The sequence below is a fragment of the Scophthalmus maximus genome, chromosome 20 (assembly GCF_022379125.1).
Source record: "Scophthalmus maximus strain ysfricsl-2021 chromosome 20, ASM2237912v1, whole genome shotgun sequence".
NCBI lineage: Eukaryota > Metazoa > Chordata > Actinopteri > Pleuronectiformes > Scophthalmidae > Scophthalmus > Scophthalmus maximus.
The window spans coordinates 11968054-11988437 of record NC_061534.1 but is presented as its reverse complement, the minus strand read 5'-3'; the positions used below and the strand labels follow the sequence as shown (position 1 = coordinate 11988437).

The 20384-nt window shown below is 42.1% G+C and overlaps 1 protein-coding gene across 1 annotated transcript in view; it reads left to right on the top strand.

Annotated features, from left to right (window-relative positions):
* Positions 1 to 19936, top strand: part of LOC118285473 (potassium/sodium hyperpolarization-activated cyclic nucleotide-gated channel 1) — a 63360-nt gene extending 43424 nt beyond the window's left edge. The window contains exons 5-8 of the mRNA XM_035609148.2: positions 1167 to 1313; positions 4861 to 5101; positions 9683 to 9847; positions 17063 to 19936. Of these exons, the coding sequence (XP_035465041.1) occupies positions 1167 to 1313; positions 4861 to 5101; positions 9683 to 9847; positions 17063 to 18165 (1656 nt within the window). The 3' untranslated portion in view covers positions 18166 to 19936. The remainder of the gene's footprint in view (positions 1 to 1166; positions 1314 to 4860; positions 5102 to 9682; positions 9848 to 17062) is intronic.
* The last annotated feature ends 448 nt before the right edge of the window (positions 19937 to 20384 follow it).

Sequence of the window (20384 nt, the reverse complement as noted above, 5' to 3'; positions counted from 1 at the left end):
GTTAGTGGCAGTGTTGGCGCACATTGGAAAAAGTCCTGCATCCAGCCATTGGTGCATGATAACATGTAGATGTACAGGGTACAGGGCTTTCTCATAGTGAGGCCACAAACTATTTCATCCTTTCTTTTATCTCTCTCTCGTTTGTTTTTCTTCCAAATATCACCTCTTTGGGATTTACTGTTTGTACCTCTAAATCCAGAAACCTGAAATATATTTTACCCAATTAATTCAACTATGGTTGCTACAGTAGTTTACCACGTACATTTAGCCTTTTTGATACAAAATGGTACACCAGTTATGTCTCCTGGCAGTATGAATTTAGATATTAAACTACAAAGGACACAAAACATTTTAATATTTTTGGGTTTGAAACAAAACAGTGATTCATACTGACTTATTTTGAAATATGTATTTGAAAATTGCTATTTAATGAACTCCAATGATGATTCATAATCGCCTTATAGGAATGGCAGGTTAATATACACACACTGAAGTAGTATCAACGTTCTTTACATTTTAACATTAACAGGAAATATGAACAATTGCAGACAAAGGACAAGGGAGTCATAGAATCGAATTTGGCATCACCTTGAATTATTGGCAGACTAATAATGGAAATAATCAATACTGTACTTGATATCAGTCGTGTTCTCAGATTTAAAAAGAAACCGCAACAAAATATTCAAGAGGAATTATGCAAATAATTAGCACTTCATCAGCCTTGCAAACAGCACCATCTGGTCCCGGGTCCCTGCAGCTCCAGGATATCAGGTATACCTTGCTACTTCACATTAGATCATAGCTTGGTTGCCTGTTAGAACCGGGCTTCCTGCACGGCTGAGATAATCAGAACTGCTACCTTGGTCTGACATAGCCCTGGGCCTGTACTCGCTCCTTCCTTCTCTCACCACCTGCCTCCCGCGAGCTGCCTCTCCCTCCCCACACGCAGAACCAGGACATGGCTCTGTGGCTGTGTGGGAGCGCGCCCTGTCCTCAATACAGAGAAGCCGACCACGATTTCATGCAGCCTTTGTGTTTTCTCGAGGTGGACGTGCTTGTTTCTAATTAATTATTAACACTGTCATTACAATTTGGTGTTTTACACGCTGATGATGCAGCACCTCTTCGCTGAACTGTTACCCATCTCCTCTTCTTTGTCTTCCCAGTACAAGCAAGTGGAGCAATACATGTCCTTCCACAAGCTTCCAGCAGACATGCGACAGAAAATCCACGACTACTACGAACATCGCTACCAAGGCAAAATCTTTGATGAGGACAACATCCTGAGTGAACTCAACGACCCGCTCAAAGAGGTAACATAACTTCTCTCTTAAAAACCCCTAACAGGTTTTTTTTTAGGCATTGGTTCTTTCAGAGGCTCCTCCGTTCCGTTTGAAGGGTTTATTTTTATTTTTGGAACAAGCAAAAAATACACACATCTCATATCTAGGAGAGAAAAAAAAGAAAATTATTTTTTTGACAGGTAAGCTGTCACACTGTGGTTTTAGTTTTTACAACACGAACGACTTTATTCCCCGGAGATGGGAGGGGAGAATCGTCGTTTGGCACCTTTAAATGCGCAGAATGTGAAACTGAAATACCAACACCTGTCATCTCATCTCACAAGGTCAAGGAGGAAAAAAACAAAAAAACAGAATCTCCTCAGCATCCTGGGTGAACCCAAAGTGAGCATGCGTCGTGATATTAACATTTTCGGTCCAGAGACATTACCTGTGGCCTCAGCTACAGAGATGTTGAACCATTTCACTTTTATTTGCAATATTTAGTGCAGTGCAGTGCAGCAAAGAGAAACAGCCGCGCAACTACAGGATCGACTGGCCCTACTTTATGCTGAAAGAAACGTAATAAGAAGGAACATTGAGGTGAATTGTGGAGTCAGTGACCAGTCTTTAAGTTCTCGGCTGACCTCCTCATGGCAGCACATTACATGGGCAATTATGCACAGGGATATAGAGGAGAGGAGAGGCATAAAGAGCACAGCAGGCGTAGAGATCGTGACCATCTCTCATGCAGCCCCATTAAGTCACCTTGCAGAGTCTAACGCTGAGGTGTGGGGAGTTGCTGTATGGTCCCAGGCACACACACTCACACACACTCACACACACACACACACACACACACACACACACACACACATAGAGGAAGGGGTAGGGATTTAAAACGATGACTTACAACACAGAAAATCCTACAGGCTTAGTTTGCCGTGCGCAGCAAGCAAAGTTGAAATCTGCATGGAGACAGAGTCGCACAATGGAAGCTTTGCCCACGGGACAAGAGGGATAAAACCAACTCAGCGGAGCAAAACAGGACACAGTACTCAGGGCGAGGCAGTTTTATGATTATTCACAATATCACAACACCCCTAAAAGTGTTCGCTCTGCATGAAAGTGACCCCGTGTCACTGGTGTTATACAGTGTATGACATTATTAGTTCATTAATAACTAGAAGGGCGCTCGCAGAGCCCATGCCTCCGCCAAGGCTAACTCCTCAACTTGCCATGTTAAAGACAGTGAAAAAAAAAAAATCAGTTGAGTACTTTTTGAGTATTCCCGCTGAAAGACAGAAAGGCAAACTTTGGTGGAGGTAATTATGCGTCATCATATTCATCATGTAGCAAATAAATTACAGCATACCCAGGCTCTGTAGATACATGTTGATTTATCATTGTGGCACGGCCAATGGCCCTCTGTCTGGCTTGTGCAGCAAAGTGGCCACACGTTTTGTTTTATAATTCAAATGAGGGAGAGGGGAAATTTGTTTTTCAACCCCTGTGTCCTAGAAATCAATTAATGCAGCTTAAATGCAGCCCCTTTCCAGGTGGACTGCGTGAGATGACAGGACCGGGGCCGACTCAGGCTGATTGCAGCAGAGTGTCCCGCGGTGTTACGGCACAATTCTGCGTCTGCTGAGTTGTAGGTCAATTTGGGATCAGAATCAGCTCCACTTAGCAGCACTCAGACACGCTTTGGGACAGAGGAGGACCATGAAATCAGCCCCAAGTATCTGCTGGCTGATTCGGGACACGTCATTTATCACAAGATTTAGGCAGCTGTCGGCTCAGGGAGTTATGAGGATGTGGCAGTTACATGACAACCAGGTTTCAGTTTGGGTGAATCAACTGTAATGATTACAGCACATATGTATATCAGTAACCATCCTAGTGTGAAGCTTTGGACAATGTTAATGCAAAATTGAATATCTGTTGTGACTAGACAGTTTACTGTACATCTCTTTTACATTAAAGTATCATATAGTATTGTTGTTAAGATTTTGCATTATCCCAGTTTGTGTGTGTTTACATTCACATACGTCTTTGATGAAATGCCTTTGCTTCAGGCAGGAAGATCTAAGTGTAGATGTCAAGGTCACTGGACATGTATAGCTATGCTGGGAGAACTTAATGTCTCCTTGGTGCTTGTATGTCCCTGTAAGAAACTAGTCAAATCCTATATGTTACAATCTAAATTTGTGTTAGTCCATGGTGTCGTATCTAAACTCCTGTGTTGCTCTGTTCCTTGCCTATCCTCCTCGTAGCATGCAGGGACGGCATCGACCCAGTGCTCTGATGAGCAGTGTTTAACCTGCGATTCATCCGTTTCACATCTTCGCCATTAAGACGAATCTTCTCCCTCATCTCAAAAAATTAACTCTGACCATGAAGTACCTTCAAATCCTTTTCAAGAACCCCTCGGTTGTATTCACTTTGGTCGGAAAAATCAACTCGCAGTGAATTCAAACTTCCTTGAGGCCTAGAAAGAAATCCAGTCTGTTGGTGGTTTACAACCGTGGGAAGAAAAAAGTCTCCTTGGTGTTGATTGATTGTTGTTCGCTGCCAAGACGCTTTTTCACTGACAAGAAAAAGACACAAACAAACTTGAGAAACATGAAAAGGACCATGGGCTTAGATTTTAGTCGCGACTGCACATTAATGCAATTTAGCGCATTTCCCCAAATTTCACCTATAATTCAACATTATGGCAAAGTGATTTTGACAAAAATGATAAATTAAGAGACAAAAACACTGTCTCAGGGTTGATTATTTTTTAGCAGCAAAATTATGCAAACAGCAGACAGGCTGTTCTCTCTGCTCCTCCAACCCCGCCCGGCCTTTCCTCCCCTCTGTCTCTCTGTCTCTCTGTCTCTCTGTCTCTCTGCCTCTTATTCTCCACCATATGACTAATCTTTAAATAGGCATAGCCAAAGATTGTTTCCCCAAGACGTCTCCTGGCTGGGCAGGAAGACTGCTTACTATGTAATTCATTAGTTCTGGTGCGTGATTGGGGTCAGAGCCCCGTGGCATTAGCTGACACCGGCATCTGAGTCGGGGCAAACATCTCTCTGCGCCGCCTTCGTGTAGCGAGCAAGCGTCCCTGAGATTGGTTATCTCACTGTTAATGTCCTGTTGTCACTGGAGGAGAGTTATCCCTCACGGGGGGGGGGGCAACGACACACCGCCGCAGATGCCAAGTGCCACGGCTTTCCATCTGCACCGCAACAGAGATGTGTGGGTAAACAGACAACAAGCTCCTAATCTCCTGCTGGGTCTGAGGGGACGGGATGAGACCAGAGAGATGGCCCCGCAGGGCGACCTCATCAGGATCCCACTCGTGTGCCAAAAAGTTTCTTCTCAGGAGTGATGGGAAGTGCTTTGGAAGTATTAGGGATAAGGCAGCAATATGCATCCAATTTATTCATGCCCGCAGAGATGAAGGATTTGCGGTGTTTTGTGTCGAACTACAGAAATCGATGCTCGTTTTTCATGTTTCAGGTGGAAAGAAGAGATATTTATGGCACAATCTCATCCTTGCTTTTTGCTCCCCCCCCCCCCCCTCTACCAGGAAATTGTCAACTTCAATTGTCGTAAGCTCGTGGCCACCATGCCTCTGTTTGCCAACGCCGACCCCAACTTTGTGACGGGGATGCTGAGCAAGCTTAAGTTTGAGGTCTTTCAGCCCAACGACTACATAATCCGAGAAGGCACAGTCGGGAAGAAGATGTATTTCATCCAACACGGGGTCGCGAGTGTCATCACCAAGTTCAGCAAGGAGATGAAATTGACTGATGGATCATATTTTGGAGGTAAGAACAAAAATGTATCATTTGAAAAAAGAAAAAAATGAAGTCTTGATTCATCTTTTTCAGTTGTAGTTGCTTTATTTTTTTCACATGAAAATGTCACCGATGCAGTCCGACAGTACATTCACACAGTTATGGATTGAGGCACGAGCCTCGCCTGATGTCTTGTGTTGAATGCGGTTTGAAGTTATTGTAGATGTAGATTCCCATTAGCCAGTGTTGGACGTTAGTCAGCTGCTGTTCAGTTACATAAGCTCTCATCTGGTCGTTGGAGTAGGCCAAGACATGGATCAGGCATCCCTTAGGACACACAGAGGTTCCTCCCCCACCCTCAGCCTCACGCACACACACTCCTGATGCATATACTTGGCACTGACAAGAGCAGCTATACTGTAGTCGTGCATTGTGTGTAAAATCAGAAGCTATTCCCTCGACCCGCTCTCTGCCGTGCCTTCATTCTCCGTCATCCTCTCCGAAACGCCACACACACATCATCCATTTTTCAAATGTCAAATGTAATTTCCCTGCACGTTGTTTACATGGACTAAACCCGCAAGGCAGACATTGTCGTGTCTGCGCGAAAGTTTTCTATTTTAGAGGTTCTTGCATATTTTATCTCATGAGTTCATCCCCACTATGGAAGTAGGCTGAGGAGTCTAAGAATACCTTCACTTTGGAGTGTCTGCTGCATGTGGTTCATGTCGCACAGGCAAGCTGAGGAAGGCGGCGAATCAAACAAGAAATGAGTCGTCTTTTGTCGTCTGTTTGCTCAAACCATGAGATTGTTGTCGCACACCCTCTCTCATCTCGCCACTCAGTCTGCAAAGCTACTTGCTTTAAATATGGGACTGCGGAGGAGGGGTTGGGCATCTTACATTCACCATAGAGTGGACACGTGTCATATAGTAAGATACGTGGCCGTGGAGCAGTACATCCCATTCAAACTAGTCATTCTCTGGTCTCCAGTTAACATACTCAACTAAAGAATCACGGTGAGGATAAAACCTTTGGCCAAAAAGGTCTGGATCTTGCTGGCAGGGAGTGTGGATGCATTTGTCAAACAGTTTGAGACGAAAAAAATTGAAATGAAACCACTTAACACTGGACAATTATTCCGATTGGATCGTTTGATGCTCAACTAAATAAATATTTAATAAAACCATTTAGGAAGCTACAACTTTACGTCTTGTCCATCTCCTAGCCAAGAACAAGGAGATTTTCTTTAACGATTAAGAGGCAGATTGTTTTCATGATCAAATATTTGCCCGTAAAAAATGACAGAATATAGTGAAATACTCTTTACACCACTTTTCTCAGAGCCAACGCAAACCCCACAAAGAGAAGCAACAAATCCTCAAAGTTTAAAAGCTAGAAAAAAACTAATGTCTGCCATTAACTGATTATTAAACCATTTAATAATTATTAAGCCAGCTGAATGAAACCAAGTGATTGTCTAATTGATTAATCATTTCATCTCTAGGCTGGAGTAAAATGGAAGCTGCTTAGCTGCTTCCAGCCGCAGATAGAGCGTCTCGATGACCCACTTCCCTGAAATCCGACCTCATGGCGACCAAATTTTTAAATCCAGGATATGTGTTGGAGTTATTGCTTTTCAGGGATTTTTTGGATTATCTACTTTCTTTGACCTTTGCCTAAAAACAAGTTGAATGTTACATTAAAACATATTAACAAAATAATTTATTTGTGCGGCTGAGGTCGTGTGACGTGTTCTCATTCAATGCAGACACTCCAAAATAGTAGCCTGGTCAATTTTGACTTGGCAAAATACTTAATAAGAGTTCATAAGTCCGTTTACAGTGGTAGATCCTGGCAGCATCTAAAAGCAGCTCACAGAAGGGGGAACAAAACATGCTGGGAACACAACGTGGATGCTCCCACTTAATGAATCATTTAATCTTTTCAATGATATTTGTTGTTGCTGTATCTGTCGCAATAATAAATGCGCGCACTGCTCCTTTTCTCTGTGTTCTGTCGGTGCCAGGCCACCTGCCCTTGTGGCCGTTTTTTTTCTACCCGTTCACATCCATTAGTGGAAAGGAGAACACAGCAGCTGGCTCGGCCGGGCACGTCATTCTCGCCCCCTTTCTCTGATGATTCACACCCACCTTACAAGCAGGCCAAACTGCGGCCAGACTGAGAAATCAGAGAAGGGGTCTGACACAGGAACAGAGGGAGGGAGGGCGAGCGACAAAACCCGAGCCCCAAAAACAGGAAACTATTAGCATAGTAATGAGCAGGACACGTATGAGGACAGTAGGTCACAAATCACCTCCAACCATGGCCAACGCCACATCTGCATGCTAAAAAGGTATCTCGGTATAATCACTCCTGGGCCTCCGTGAGTGGGGTTACATATTGGTTCCGCAGCTCTGCAGTGAGGCTGAGGGACTAATAGACTGTAATGCGAGAACAATAACAAGACTGTGGATAGAAATCCCTGTTGGGCTCCGACGTCTTCCTCACATGGGACTGGGGAGCTGGTTGCCATGAGTGTATATGTGACTTATGAAGTGATTGAAAACCATCCACAACGCTCGCGGGGCTCACCGGTAATGCTTTGTGACACGGCAACAGACACGTGTCAAGACGCATCATGGGAAGTGTTAGTTACACACACACACAAACACACCCTAAAAGCACAGAGTTAGATAATCTTTTTTTTTTTGTCTGTCCACGAAATTCTGTCAATTTAATTTCACACCAGGGAGATCTCACTTCATACGTGGATGTACATTGGTAGAGTTATTGTTCTACACCTAATATAAAGCTTCAGCAGTCTAAAGCTGCTTGCGGACATGCACTGACGTCCTTGCCCCGGACATTTTCCAAAACTTTTACAGAAAATGTCAGAGTGAGCCCATGTGAGAATACAGCAGGAACATCCCCGGAGGATTGACAGCGAGCGAGTGGGCGGCGCTCTACCCAGGCGCCACCCCTCGGCTGAACGTTGCAGAAATTTCATATGTGATCGGAAAATGTCCGGACCCGATCATCCAGACGTTTTCCATTTGCCGTTCAATGTCAGTCCTTGTGATGGAGAGACAAAGGAACACCATGTGAACTTGCTGAGCGTACAGTTGGATTTTTCACCATCACAGAACAACCACTCAGTGTCGGCCTCCCTTGTCTTCTCTCCCTCCCCCCTTTGAGAAATTCCATTTTTTAAAAACACATGTTTTCCTTTCTCTGCCTCCATTTTTCCTCTTTTGTTAACAGAAGCACCAACTAAAGGGAGGTTTTCCATTTTAACGCCGCCAACACCTTGTTCACACCCACAGCTTCAGAGTGTTGCTCTCACATCTCGCACAATCTGTGCTCTGTTTTCACGACAGCTCACGGGATATAGCCCAAGAAAGATCACACCACGAGTTCGCTTTTGAAAATGTCATTAAGACGGAAGTGGTGGAGGACGAGCCGTGTTGGTGGTTAAACAGAAACTGAACAGAAACCAAGGAAAGTTGATAGATGGAATGTACGATGAATGAATATAGTTGCATATACAGGAGATTGTTCACATTCTTTTCTTGAATGTGCAGTGGTCCATGGTTTGTACAGTAGTGCATCCTTTACCGACACCTAATATTCTATATGTTCATGTAATAATGCAATCGCAGTATTATTGCGACAGGCAAGGATTTAGTCTGTTGTCACTGACTAAGAGGTTTCCTCACCGATCAGTTTGAAATCATCCGCTGTAATTGCCGTTATAGAATACAACGTGTTCCTGAAAATTAAACCAGTAATTGAGTGTTGGTTTTTCTAGCTCATGGGGTTTCACGTTAATAACAGTCTGAGGCAAAAAAAAAAAGTATTTAGCAGAATAGCACAGATTAAAGAAAAAAAAAGAACTTCCTCTACCACTGATAATGGTAATAAAAATAGTAGCTCCAGCGTACAATACATTTTGTATTCTATATTATAGGTTTTTAAACATATTGATTCTCTTCTCATGTGTGTGTGTGTGTGGGTATATTTGGACATTCTGCCGTGCGTCATTTTTTGTTGTGTGATGTCCGCTTGCATTTAAAACTTATACACAAACAGGAAACGCGACACATGGATATGTTACCACCCAATGTGGCGGAGGGAACATTTAGTTCCGATGCTTTGTTCTGTTGTCCTACAGTCAAAGCCGCGTGTTCTCTTCATATCTCTTCATGTCAGCAACTTCTGAACGGCCGAACAGGAATGTATGCATCTGTATCCGTTACATTTGAGAACTGATGCAGCGCATTGGTGCAGGGTCTCAGCGATGCCTAACAGGGTTTTTTCTTTGTTGAGCTGACTACTGTATCGTATTATGGGACCATTAGCTCTGTGCAGGATGATGAATTATCTCGGCATGATGCAAGTGACAGCGCTGCTGATGGGCTTGGCGTTTTATTTACATTCACATTAGCTTCTGCTTCTGTACCTTTTTATCCCCCGCACACGGGTCATCCCATGGTAATCTGTACCGTAATTACTGGGGTGATTTCCCTTTAAGACACTCTCCACTACGGTCACTGTTTGTTTCTTCATGTGTCTAATTCTTTGTCTTCCTTTTGTGCTCCCGCCACACAGAGATCTGTCTGCTCACCAAGGGCAGACGAACGGCGAGCGTGCGGGCAGACACCTACTGTCGACTCTTCTCTCTCTCCGTGGACCATTTCAATGAGGTGCTCGAAGAGTACCCCATGATGAGACGCGCTTTTGAAACTGTTGCCATTGACCGATTGGACCGCATCGGTAAGACCTGCCTAGATTTAACTGTCCTGTCTGATTGTCCGACCCTCTTGCCTGTCATCGTGCCTTGTTGTCTTGTCTTTATCAGTATTCGTTTGCCTTCTCTCTTCATAAAAGCATTGTGTCTGCCATCTTGTGCTGCATGACCTGTATGCTGGTTTTTCTTATTCTTTTTCTAACTTCCGTCTTTTTTTGTTGTTGTTTAAAATGACATCGAAGAAAATTTGTTGTAACCAGCATTAATCCTTCTAAAGAACCAAAGTAGCGTTTTTGTGGTTGGATTAACTGGAAGGGAGTGCATGTCGCTGTCCGGGAGGGAGTCAGGTCGCCCCCCTCGTTGGTTTGGTGTCGACCCAGCCCCCCCCGCTGGATGCCAGCGAGTGGATGGAAGCTAACCTCACATGCATGTGTGTCTGGCCCTCTTTCCACTCATCTGCACTCCTGGGTATGAGCAGCACCCCGCCCCATTACAGAGTTGTCGAAATGGACAAGACTCAACCCCCATGAAAAAAAAAGGAGCCGGTGACACCAGGTCCAGCCCGGTTTGCTAATAGGAGGCAGGGCCCTGCAGTTTCATTAAGCTGTACCCACATCATCAATATGAATTCCATATTTTCATAGATCAACATTTGTTGAAGAACTTGGCCATGAAAAAAATTGCTAAGACACACATAGATGTGTTGAAAAAGGGGCACATGTATGTATCACAAACAGGGCAGTAATTGGTTGCGTTGACCCCAATTTTTCCCACTCCTCTCAGTGTTCAGTCTGATCCAATACTCTGACTGGACACGTTAATAAATTGTACATGTAGAATATGTTATGATAAGATGGGTGTTGTCTAAAGAGTAGTCCCTGTCTTTACTTATATTCCAGAAACGTGTATCTCTCTAAAATGATGTCTTCCTTTTTATAATCTTTGTATTTAGAGGAATAACTTGACAATACATAATTCAGCATGTGTCATGTATTAAGTTTATCATCGTTATTAGATTCATTATATTTGAAAAAAACAAACTTATATGATTGGCTCTTCAGGCTATAGGTGGTGGAAATATTGCGTGTCTATGCGGTTTTACAGAATGCTGCTCCCTCGTTTAAACCTCTAATGAATTTCACTGTTAATTATTAATTCATTCAATTCGTGAAATAAGCCACTTTAGAGATGATTTATGGTTCATATCATTAGCTTATGTGGCTGTTGAACAGACAACCCAAGCAGCTCGTCATTGGACAAACGTTATCAGTGCCTCTGGCTTTACCAATAAAGTTGTATGCCTGCCGATAACAGCAGAGCACATAATGATTATGTATGTGGGGTTTCCCCCCCATTATATTAAGCTAAATTAAAATAATATCACCTCTATAGAAACATTAAGTTCAATTTGCAGTGTGCCAATGTTGTCTCATATCAGTGGCTTGTAGTCTGTATCCACCGTTGTTTTTCTTTGTCATGGCTTCGTATCTGTGTATTATTTTTTTTCGCCTGATACAGGCTCTTCAATATTGAATTGCTTTGCGACCCCAGTTTTGACCGTACACTTAAATACTGAAGTGTGTAGGCAAGTCAGCGGCAGGCAATGATCCAACGAGGCGGAACAAGGCCTCTCCAAGTCAAATCAGAATGCAACAACAGATGTGTGTCACTGCTGAGACAACCTTTTCTCCTCAGAATTATGTTCGCACACAACAATGTTTTTAGCGCATGAACGACTGGATTCTATCAAAATATCTGACGGAACATATCTGCAAAATGTTCACACTCAAATTCACACAAACATTTGGCCTCATGCAAGAACAGTTCACACGAACAGATTTGTTCTGAAGTCAAGTGAATTTAGGAGAATTTGCTGCGTTCGACAGTTTTCTCAGTATTTAGAACGTTTTCTTAATCCAGAAATTAAGAGTGGTCCAGACGTGTCGTAGGAGTCACATCGATTACTCCGCTGTTAATCAAATCAAGTTTTTCATCAGTATATTTCCTCACTTTGAAGCAAGTATGAAAGAAGATATAAATTACACGTCATGACATCTCTAGTCACCCCGCAGACGAGACAGCAGTTTCCATACAACGCACTTCACATGTAATTTTCCATCCATATCTGTGCTGTAATCGATGGCCAGACATTTTCATACTTCATTACGCATTGTCACTTCTTTATTACAGTGACAGTGCGACTCGCAGGTGAAACAGCATTAACTGCGCTGCTTTAGTCCGTCATGTAATTCCAATGCTGATGCTGCCAGAAAATCATAGACTTTCCTTTCTGGATCTCCGAAAGCAGAACTCCAATCTCCGCGTAGCCTTGTAAGGTATTATTGGGTATTATAAATTTAGGATTAAGGTATTATACATTTTGGATAAGAATATGAAAATGTTCTTGCATGCGGCTCATTGTCTGCAAAAGATTATTTGGATTTTTTTTCCCCCCTACAATATTTGCTTATCCCAACTAAATCATGGTTATGTTGGGCAAATAAAAATGACTTGGTTGAGTTTAGGGAAAGATTGTGGTGAAGTTTAAATTTTAGAAACCTCATTTCTGGTTTAATACTGGACACAATCTTTCATATCTGACTCTGTACTGCCATTCAACCAGATCTTCAACACCCACCATTCCCAGCACTGCATGAATGGCACACTAAATGTCGCATAATAAATATAAACAAAAAACTAATAGTGAATTCACTGCATTTGAACATAATTCACAGCAGACAAGGTTGCATATTCAAGACTAGCATAATGTTATAAAAACACACATGATCTGTATTTGCCCTATAGTGAAGTGTGTGAATTTGTTCCCACTGTGCTCGTCACAACATACTGTATGCCCTTTGACCTCAGCAGTCCTAATCTACATTTGCCCTTTTTTACGAGAGCTCCCAGCTGAGTAAGCTTCTTCACTACAGCTAAATGTAAGAGAGTGAAAGTTGCCCACTCTGAGCGACACCTCTCAGAGTGACAGAGATTGGATCCATCCTTTCAGACTGACCATGAAGGGGGTTTTGTCTCATACGAGGGAAGATACTTTTGTCATGATCCGTGCTGGTTGTATCGTTTCTCTATATGAACTGCATTTGGTTACATGCTTGTCTTGCTCTAAAAAGGAAAGAAAAAGAAAAAAAAGAAGTAACCATGCTTTGAAACCAATAACGTGTTGCACATTTGACATTATCTTTTATCTATCTAAAAATCATTTGACCAGGAGTCCGTCTTGAGACGAGCACATCTCGTTTTCAAGAGTGCCCTGGCCGACGAGTAGGCATCAGGTAAACACTTTACTCCAATTCCAACATTCGAACAGGGACAAATTGACCTATTGAGGCTTGCTAAATGGACCCGGTCTCAAAGTCATCCTCCAAGAGTTTGACCTCTTGCTGTAGGTCACATCAACAGTTTCAATTCCTGCATCAGTGAAACACAACTCAAGTCTCCCACACTAGTCCTGCAGATGCTTTGATAAGACAATCGAGGAAACAAAGCCATTCAGTGTCACATGCCACGTTGAGTTTGTAACTGATCTTTGCACAGAATAATCAGATGGATTATGAATACATACTCAGCTCTATTGGTGGGACATTGTTATCTAATCTTTGAATACTTTGTTCAAAGAAGTCTATTCACAAACGAATTCATGTCTGCAGATTAGTAAAACACTTTACTAATGCAACGCCACGGACAGTTTTTTGTTACATGCAGAAATTCCATTTCATATTTTTATCCATGTTTTCACCAATAGAAAAAAAACAACTTGTTTCCGATTGTCTGACTTGAAATAAGAATTTAGTCTTTTCCTTAATTAGAAAAGACACTGATGACACTATTGGCACTGATAAGTCAATCTCATCTTGTGTCCTTTACTGTGTACACACAGAGCTACAGTAATGTCATGTTGTCCACATTTGGAAGGAAAAACTTTATTTAATCCATTAAGATTCATTTTATCACACACATTTACACCAGTTATCCCCTTTAACAAATTCTGTAGTAAAGTTTTGGTAAATAACCTTCAATGAGAAGAAACTGAAAAAAATTTTCTCATGTGAAGTGATTGATTTGAAAATTATTTAATCTATTACAGATTTATCAGACTTCATTGCAAATCAGAATTTAAAATGTGTAATTGTTTCGTGGAGCCTTGAATGCATCTCTTAATGTGTCTTTTTTTAACAAAATACTTAATTTTTTATATGACATTTGTTAACATTATGGTGTTTGTGTTTTGATTGTTTTTTATTTGTTTGTTTGGTGTGTTTGTTGCCTTTCAAATTGCTTTGCTTTTTTTCTCAGATATGGGTTAATTACTGCATTATTATTAATCTAAATCATATTGAAAGGTGAAGTCTGTATATTGAACTTCACTGGTTCTGCTGTGCCGGGAAAGACAAATAAGTAATACAGAAAAAAGGTTTGAATCATTTCCAAATGTAATTTTGATCCATATCTGAGCTTTTTTATCTTATTTCAATATTACAAGTTTTATATATACATATATAAAATTAGAAATCTTTATTAACCCACGAGTGGTGTTCACATTTTGTTCATATTTTTGCTTGTTCCTTTGTTTGTTTATGTTTTGTTTATTTGTGTGTGTATGTGTGTGTGTGTGTGTGTGTGTGTGTGTGTGTGCTTTTAGGTTAGACTTAACTCTTACTTACTTTCTTACTTACTTACTGATATTTTTGTAGACATTTTCAGAAATGACCACTGGCAGTCCAGAATATTTGGAAGAGAAGATGTACAGTATCAGTCAGGTTTTTTTTTCTTCTAAGGTTTAAAGTGTCTGTTAACCTCTATCAGTCCTGTCTGTAGAGATTTGTAGTTTAAATAATAAGTGTTGATGAAGTTTAAAATCGTGGTCAGAGCAGAAACTAATGTCACTGGAATTGTGTGTGTACATATTTCACAGGGGGTTTCTGACTTTATACCTTGATGTAGTTTAAGTGCAACTAAAAATGTTTCCTGCCTGGCAGTTGCTTAGTTGGTCTGTTAAGGTTTTCTTTTTTTTTTGTGCTGCTGAACATTTAATACACACACTTACCTCCAGCCCATCCATGTTCCCCTAATCTACATCCTTTTAATTGGAACTGGATTTTTACAATATATACACTCAGAAATTCTACCATCGGACAAGAGGCTTTCATAGCCCTTCACATTGTTTTTTTCCTGATGGAAAAACTATATCCATCAAGCCGTAATGAGGTACAGAAAACTATTTCTGGGAGAATATGGATAGAGAAATATTTTTGCTTAAAATAAGCTCAAAATAACTTTCTTCTATCTTTTTTCCACAACCTTAACTGAATAACAAAGAGGATAAGATAAGATGAGGAGAGATTAGAGGAGGAGAGAAATAACAGGAGGGAAGAAGGGCAACAGGGACGGCACATAAGACTGATGGGACGCACACTGCAATATGTCACAGGAAGCCCGTAGCAGTGCAATTTGTATAGGCTGTTTCTTCTGCGTGATTCAGAAAGTTCTACATCTTGCAGTGCAGCTCGCAGACAGTTTTCCTTTGTCTAACTGTCCAACTACCTCGTTGAATGAAACCAACAAATCTTCACAGGTTCCCCCGTGGAAAGATAACAAACATTTATTGTCCTTCCGATTTACAGATTTTAACCCTGTCACCTTTAAAAATGCATTGACAGCAGCCCTGTAAGTTGACAGTGGTCTTGTAGGCAGTGCGTGGTGCTAGTTTTAGCTCCTCACTACCCCGACCTTGTAGAGACTGTTGCAGTCAAAGTGAAACGTGAAATTAAGAACATGATTCTGAGAATCTGACCGCAAAACGAAAAGAAAAAAAACAAACGTAACATCAATCCATTTGCTGCTGCCACAGCAGTAAAAGTCCTGTCTTACGGCTGAATGCACGGCTTGTTGGCAGCCTTGAGACGAGAAAGCCGACAAAGCAAGTGCCGCTGCCCGACGGGAAACTCGGTGGAGAAAAAAAATGTAGTCCTCAAGGACGGAGCTTAACGATTGAGTGACTGTGGCTAAAGCCTTCGGCGCGCTAAAGGTCCACTCCGTCTTCTTCAGCGACAAATTGCGCCTCGCGGCCCTGTCGCTACACAAGGTCGACAGTAATTACAGGAAACACGTCTTCTCAAAAAAATTTGGACAGTCAGGTGAAAAATGTTAAATGCATCTTTATTGTTGCTGCCAAATGTGGCGGCTCCCTCGTCAAAAAACAGTTTCAAGACGTCTTTCATGCCTTTAGTACCACTTAGCATTTTACCACAGGCTTGCTCCCAAACTCCCAAAGCCACAAAAGTGTTTGGTGTTTAAAGACGCCATCTGTCAAGCCTTTGTTATCACAGTTCATGACTTTATGACAAGCGTCGAGAGATTTCCAGGCCATTGGGCTCAAAATGCCCTTTATAGGGCACAACTGAAGCAAAAACAATAGGTTTACTTGTTTAAGGGAACAATAAATTATCATTATTACATAACCTTGCAGACAAAGTGGCTGAAACTTCTTTTCTGAAGGAAATTCTAATCTCCAGGGAATTTTAACTAGATTTTAGTTATAAAGATGACATTCTGGCATTCTGTGGTAAGATGTGTGAAGTTCATTATTATTTATTGATATGTATCACCTGAACCCAGTTATGGTAAGGTCCAGTAGTATGTACGCATAGGAATAGATGTTTGTTGCTTTATTGCTTTTTATCTAACCTTATAAAAAGTTTATTGTCCTTGTGATGTGTTATAGCCGAGTTGTCATTGTGATTTAAATAGAATGTGACTTTAAATTTATTCCTCCAGCTTAGACCTTTTGTCTTTTCTTCTAAAAAAAAAAAGTCCAGTAACGTGATGTGTGGGTTCAACTCATCAGTATTCTTCTGTGTTTCATTGTCCACATCAGCACCTTCTACGCTACCACGTCACAGTTTTAGTAATCTTTGTCTCCTTATGTGTCCTTCATTCCTCTGTATACTTCCCACAGTCATTACCATACAATGTTCTTCACACTTTATATTCGATATAACTTGACCTTAGTGGACATGAAAAGATGCCGCTTGTAAGACTGAACTGAAATACGTGGAGTGAATACATTTAGTGCAATCGGAATTCGGTGCAAATTTATACTGAAATTTACAAGCGGCATCTTTGTGAATTCTGTACTGAATCCTGCCCTATTCCTGTGGTTTAGTGCAACCAAAGGTTGCCATGGCTGTATGTGCTCACTTCTCCCGACTGCACCCCAACAGGGAAGAAGAACTCCTTGCTGCTGCAGAAGTTCCAGAAGGATCTGAACGCCGGCGTTTTCAACACACAGGAGAACGAGATATTGAAGCAGATTATCCGTCAGGACAGGGAGATGGTGATGATGGTGGACCGCAAACAGTCAGTCACCGGGATGAACTCAACACCAATGTCAGGAAACTCCATCATTAACTCACCAGCCCAGCCGCCCTTCTCCACTGCCTTTGGTACCAATCAGCTCCAGCAGTCCTCTGTTCCCATGACCTTCAGTGCTTCAGCTATTGCCAACGCCTCTGCCGCCCGCATGCTGCCAGCTGCTGCTGCCGCTGCCGCTGCTGCGGCCCAGGGGGTTTACCCGGTTCCGAGTGTTTCCCACGGCAGCCTGCATTCTTCCTCAACCAACCCGCAGACCCCGCTGCAGCAGGCAGCGATCATGTCGCCATGCTCCTTCACGGCCGCCATGTGCAGTCCGCCCGTGCAGACCCCTCTGGCTAGCCGGAGCTTCCAGTACGGCTCGCCCACAGCCTCCCAGCTGTCACTTATCCAGCAGCCCATTGCCCAACCATCTCTGTCCGCACAGCAACAGCTTGCGCAGCAGCAGCAGCCTGCTGCAGCGGCAACCTCTGCAACACAGCAGCAGCAGCAGCAGCAGCAGCCGTCGCCCCAGCAGCAGCAGGTGCCCTCACCTCAGCGGGGCGACATGCACAAGAGCGCACAGGCTCTTCAGTCAGGCAGCTTGAGTCGAGATGTCCGACACTTGTCGGCCTCCCAACCGTCACTGCCACATGACACATCTCTGGGGCCCAGGGTGCACCCGGCCTCAGGAGACTCTCTGGCCTCGATCGTGCCACCAACAGCAGCAGCGATGCAGGGAATGAATCTGCAGAGTGGCATCCGCACCACGGTGCCCCAGCGGGTCAATTTGTTCCGGCAGATGTCGTCAGGAGCTTTGCCCCCGGTTCGCTCAGCAGCAGCGGCAGCAGCGGCGGCGGCGGCGGCAGCATCATCCTCAACCCAGCACAGATCATCCCCCGGATCGAGGAGAGATTCTGTCCTGAGCAGTACAGAGACTGAGCAAGACAAAATGCGTTTTGCATCAAATTTATGATCCCATTTTTCCCATTTTCATTTTTTTAAACTTAAACATGTTTCAATTCAATTTCAAAAATGGAGATACAGCAAAAGAGATGAAAATGAGGAACTTCAGCATTTTTTGTTTCTCTCCAGTTTTCTTCTAAAATAACCTCAAATAAATCCTGTACATACAAGCCCTTTTATTATATTTTAGACACATTGTCTCCCTAAACTTAAGAATGTATATTATACAGACACATCTGTCTTTTCTTTTTCGCCATATTAATCATTTATATGTTTATATGTATATATATATATATATACATATATACATAGATACAGCTATACATTAATATGTATGTATAGCTGTATGGATGGATGATGTGTGAGAGTGTGTGTGACCGCGTGTATAAAATCCAACAACAATATTTGGCAATGGCAATTTAAAAGCTGTAGTATAAACATCAGTCTTCCTTTCTGAGAAATATAAAGAATTAAATACAATGTATGACTTTTTTTCTCCTTTTTTTCTTTCTTTTTTAAACTGGAATGAATTGTGGATTCTGACAATGACTTACTTTTTTTTTTTTTTTTTACCATCGAGGAAGAGGAAAATGATCTTCTCCTATAAAGAAGCTTTAGGCACCACTGTGGAATAATACGTGCAAGCAACTCTGTCAAATAATCTCAGAAAGCACACACAAAAATAAATCTCACACCAAATTCCTGAACCTTCTTTTCAGAAACCAACAAATACTGTAACCAAGTGTTGTGTTGCTTTCGGTGACGGAAATACGGTCTGCTGAGCTGCTATATCCCCACAGCGGCTCACATACAAACTCTGACAGTGTTATGGGTCAAAAGGGAATAGATAATAGAAATGCTGTTTTTTGTCTTTTCTTCCTTTTTTTCTGAGAATGGGGTGTAGAGAAAGACGTGGATGGATGCTATTGTTTTTCTATTTCTGATTTCAGATGGCTGAGATGTTATGTAATGTTGCTTAAAAATTCTGTGTATATTTATAATATTTATAAACTAAAGATTATCACCATTATGCAATAGACTGTGACATAAAGATTACCTATATGTGTGCTGTAAATAGTTTTGTAGATCTAGTATTTACAGATACTGTGTGGTGCATTCTCTATCATAACAATGTCTTACTTCTATCAGGAACCTGTATCATCTATATGCGACAAAGGTTAAGAGGCAAAATACATATGTTTCATAAGAGATAAACAAACCTTAATGCAATAGCTAGCACTACTTAATGCTGAGAAATGCCTGATTGGAGGACCTTTAAGAATCCCCCTCTCTCTCTGTGTGTGTGTGTGTGTGTGTGTGTGTGTTTGTGTACTACTCCTAGTCCTGGTATAGTTTTTAACTGCACATCAAGTGAACATGTACAATATTTACCTACAATTCAAACCGTCCAACTGAAAGTAAATATGTCTTTTCTATCGCCGCATTTCCCAAATCTGCTGAGGATCATGTTGAGAATGATTCTTTGGGTTCATACTGAGGGGTCAAAATGATTATTTTATTACATGTGTCATTTAAGGTCGCAAATGAGGCTCATATTTTTGATGTAATACATTTTTTAAATTTTCTTTTAGTGCTTGCTCATCTCCTTTTTGAGTCAAACTGTAACGTGCGCTCTCCCATCACAATTACCGTGGGTGAGCCTGGCGCGACATTTTCAACACACTTGTTTTAGTTGAAAGATGTCAGGTATCCAGTTTCCAAGTATCCAAGTGTGTGTGTGTGGGGGGAGGGGGCACATTTTCACGGAGGTGGTTTTGTGCCTCTGCAAGGGCGGGGGGGGGGGGGGGAATGCTGGTTTGCATTAAGGTTTCTCTCTCATGAAAATCCATCATGTGGGCTTAGACACTCGAAACTGACCTAGACTGATGCTGAGACCGGGATGGAAGGTCAAACCAGAAAATTGTGACTCTATAAAAATGTTGATCTTATAACAAGTATTTAATGACTCTACTAAAATAAGCAGCCTCTATGGCAATTTCCCTGCGCAGCCTGTGGGTTATCCATTGTGCTCAAGGCCTTCCGGTGGTCTTCTTTTTCAAACGGGACAAAGTGTTCCACCCTCAGTCAGTTTTCATGGCGCCAAAATATCCTGTCAGTTTGGAGTGACCAAGCCCGTTGAGATACGGTTTTAAAAAGATTACAAGTCTTCGCTACAGATTGTGTCGATAGTGTACCAATACAGTCAATCCACCAGTGTCCTGAAAGCAT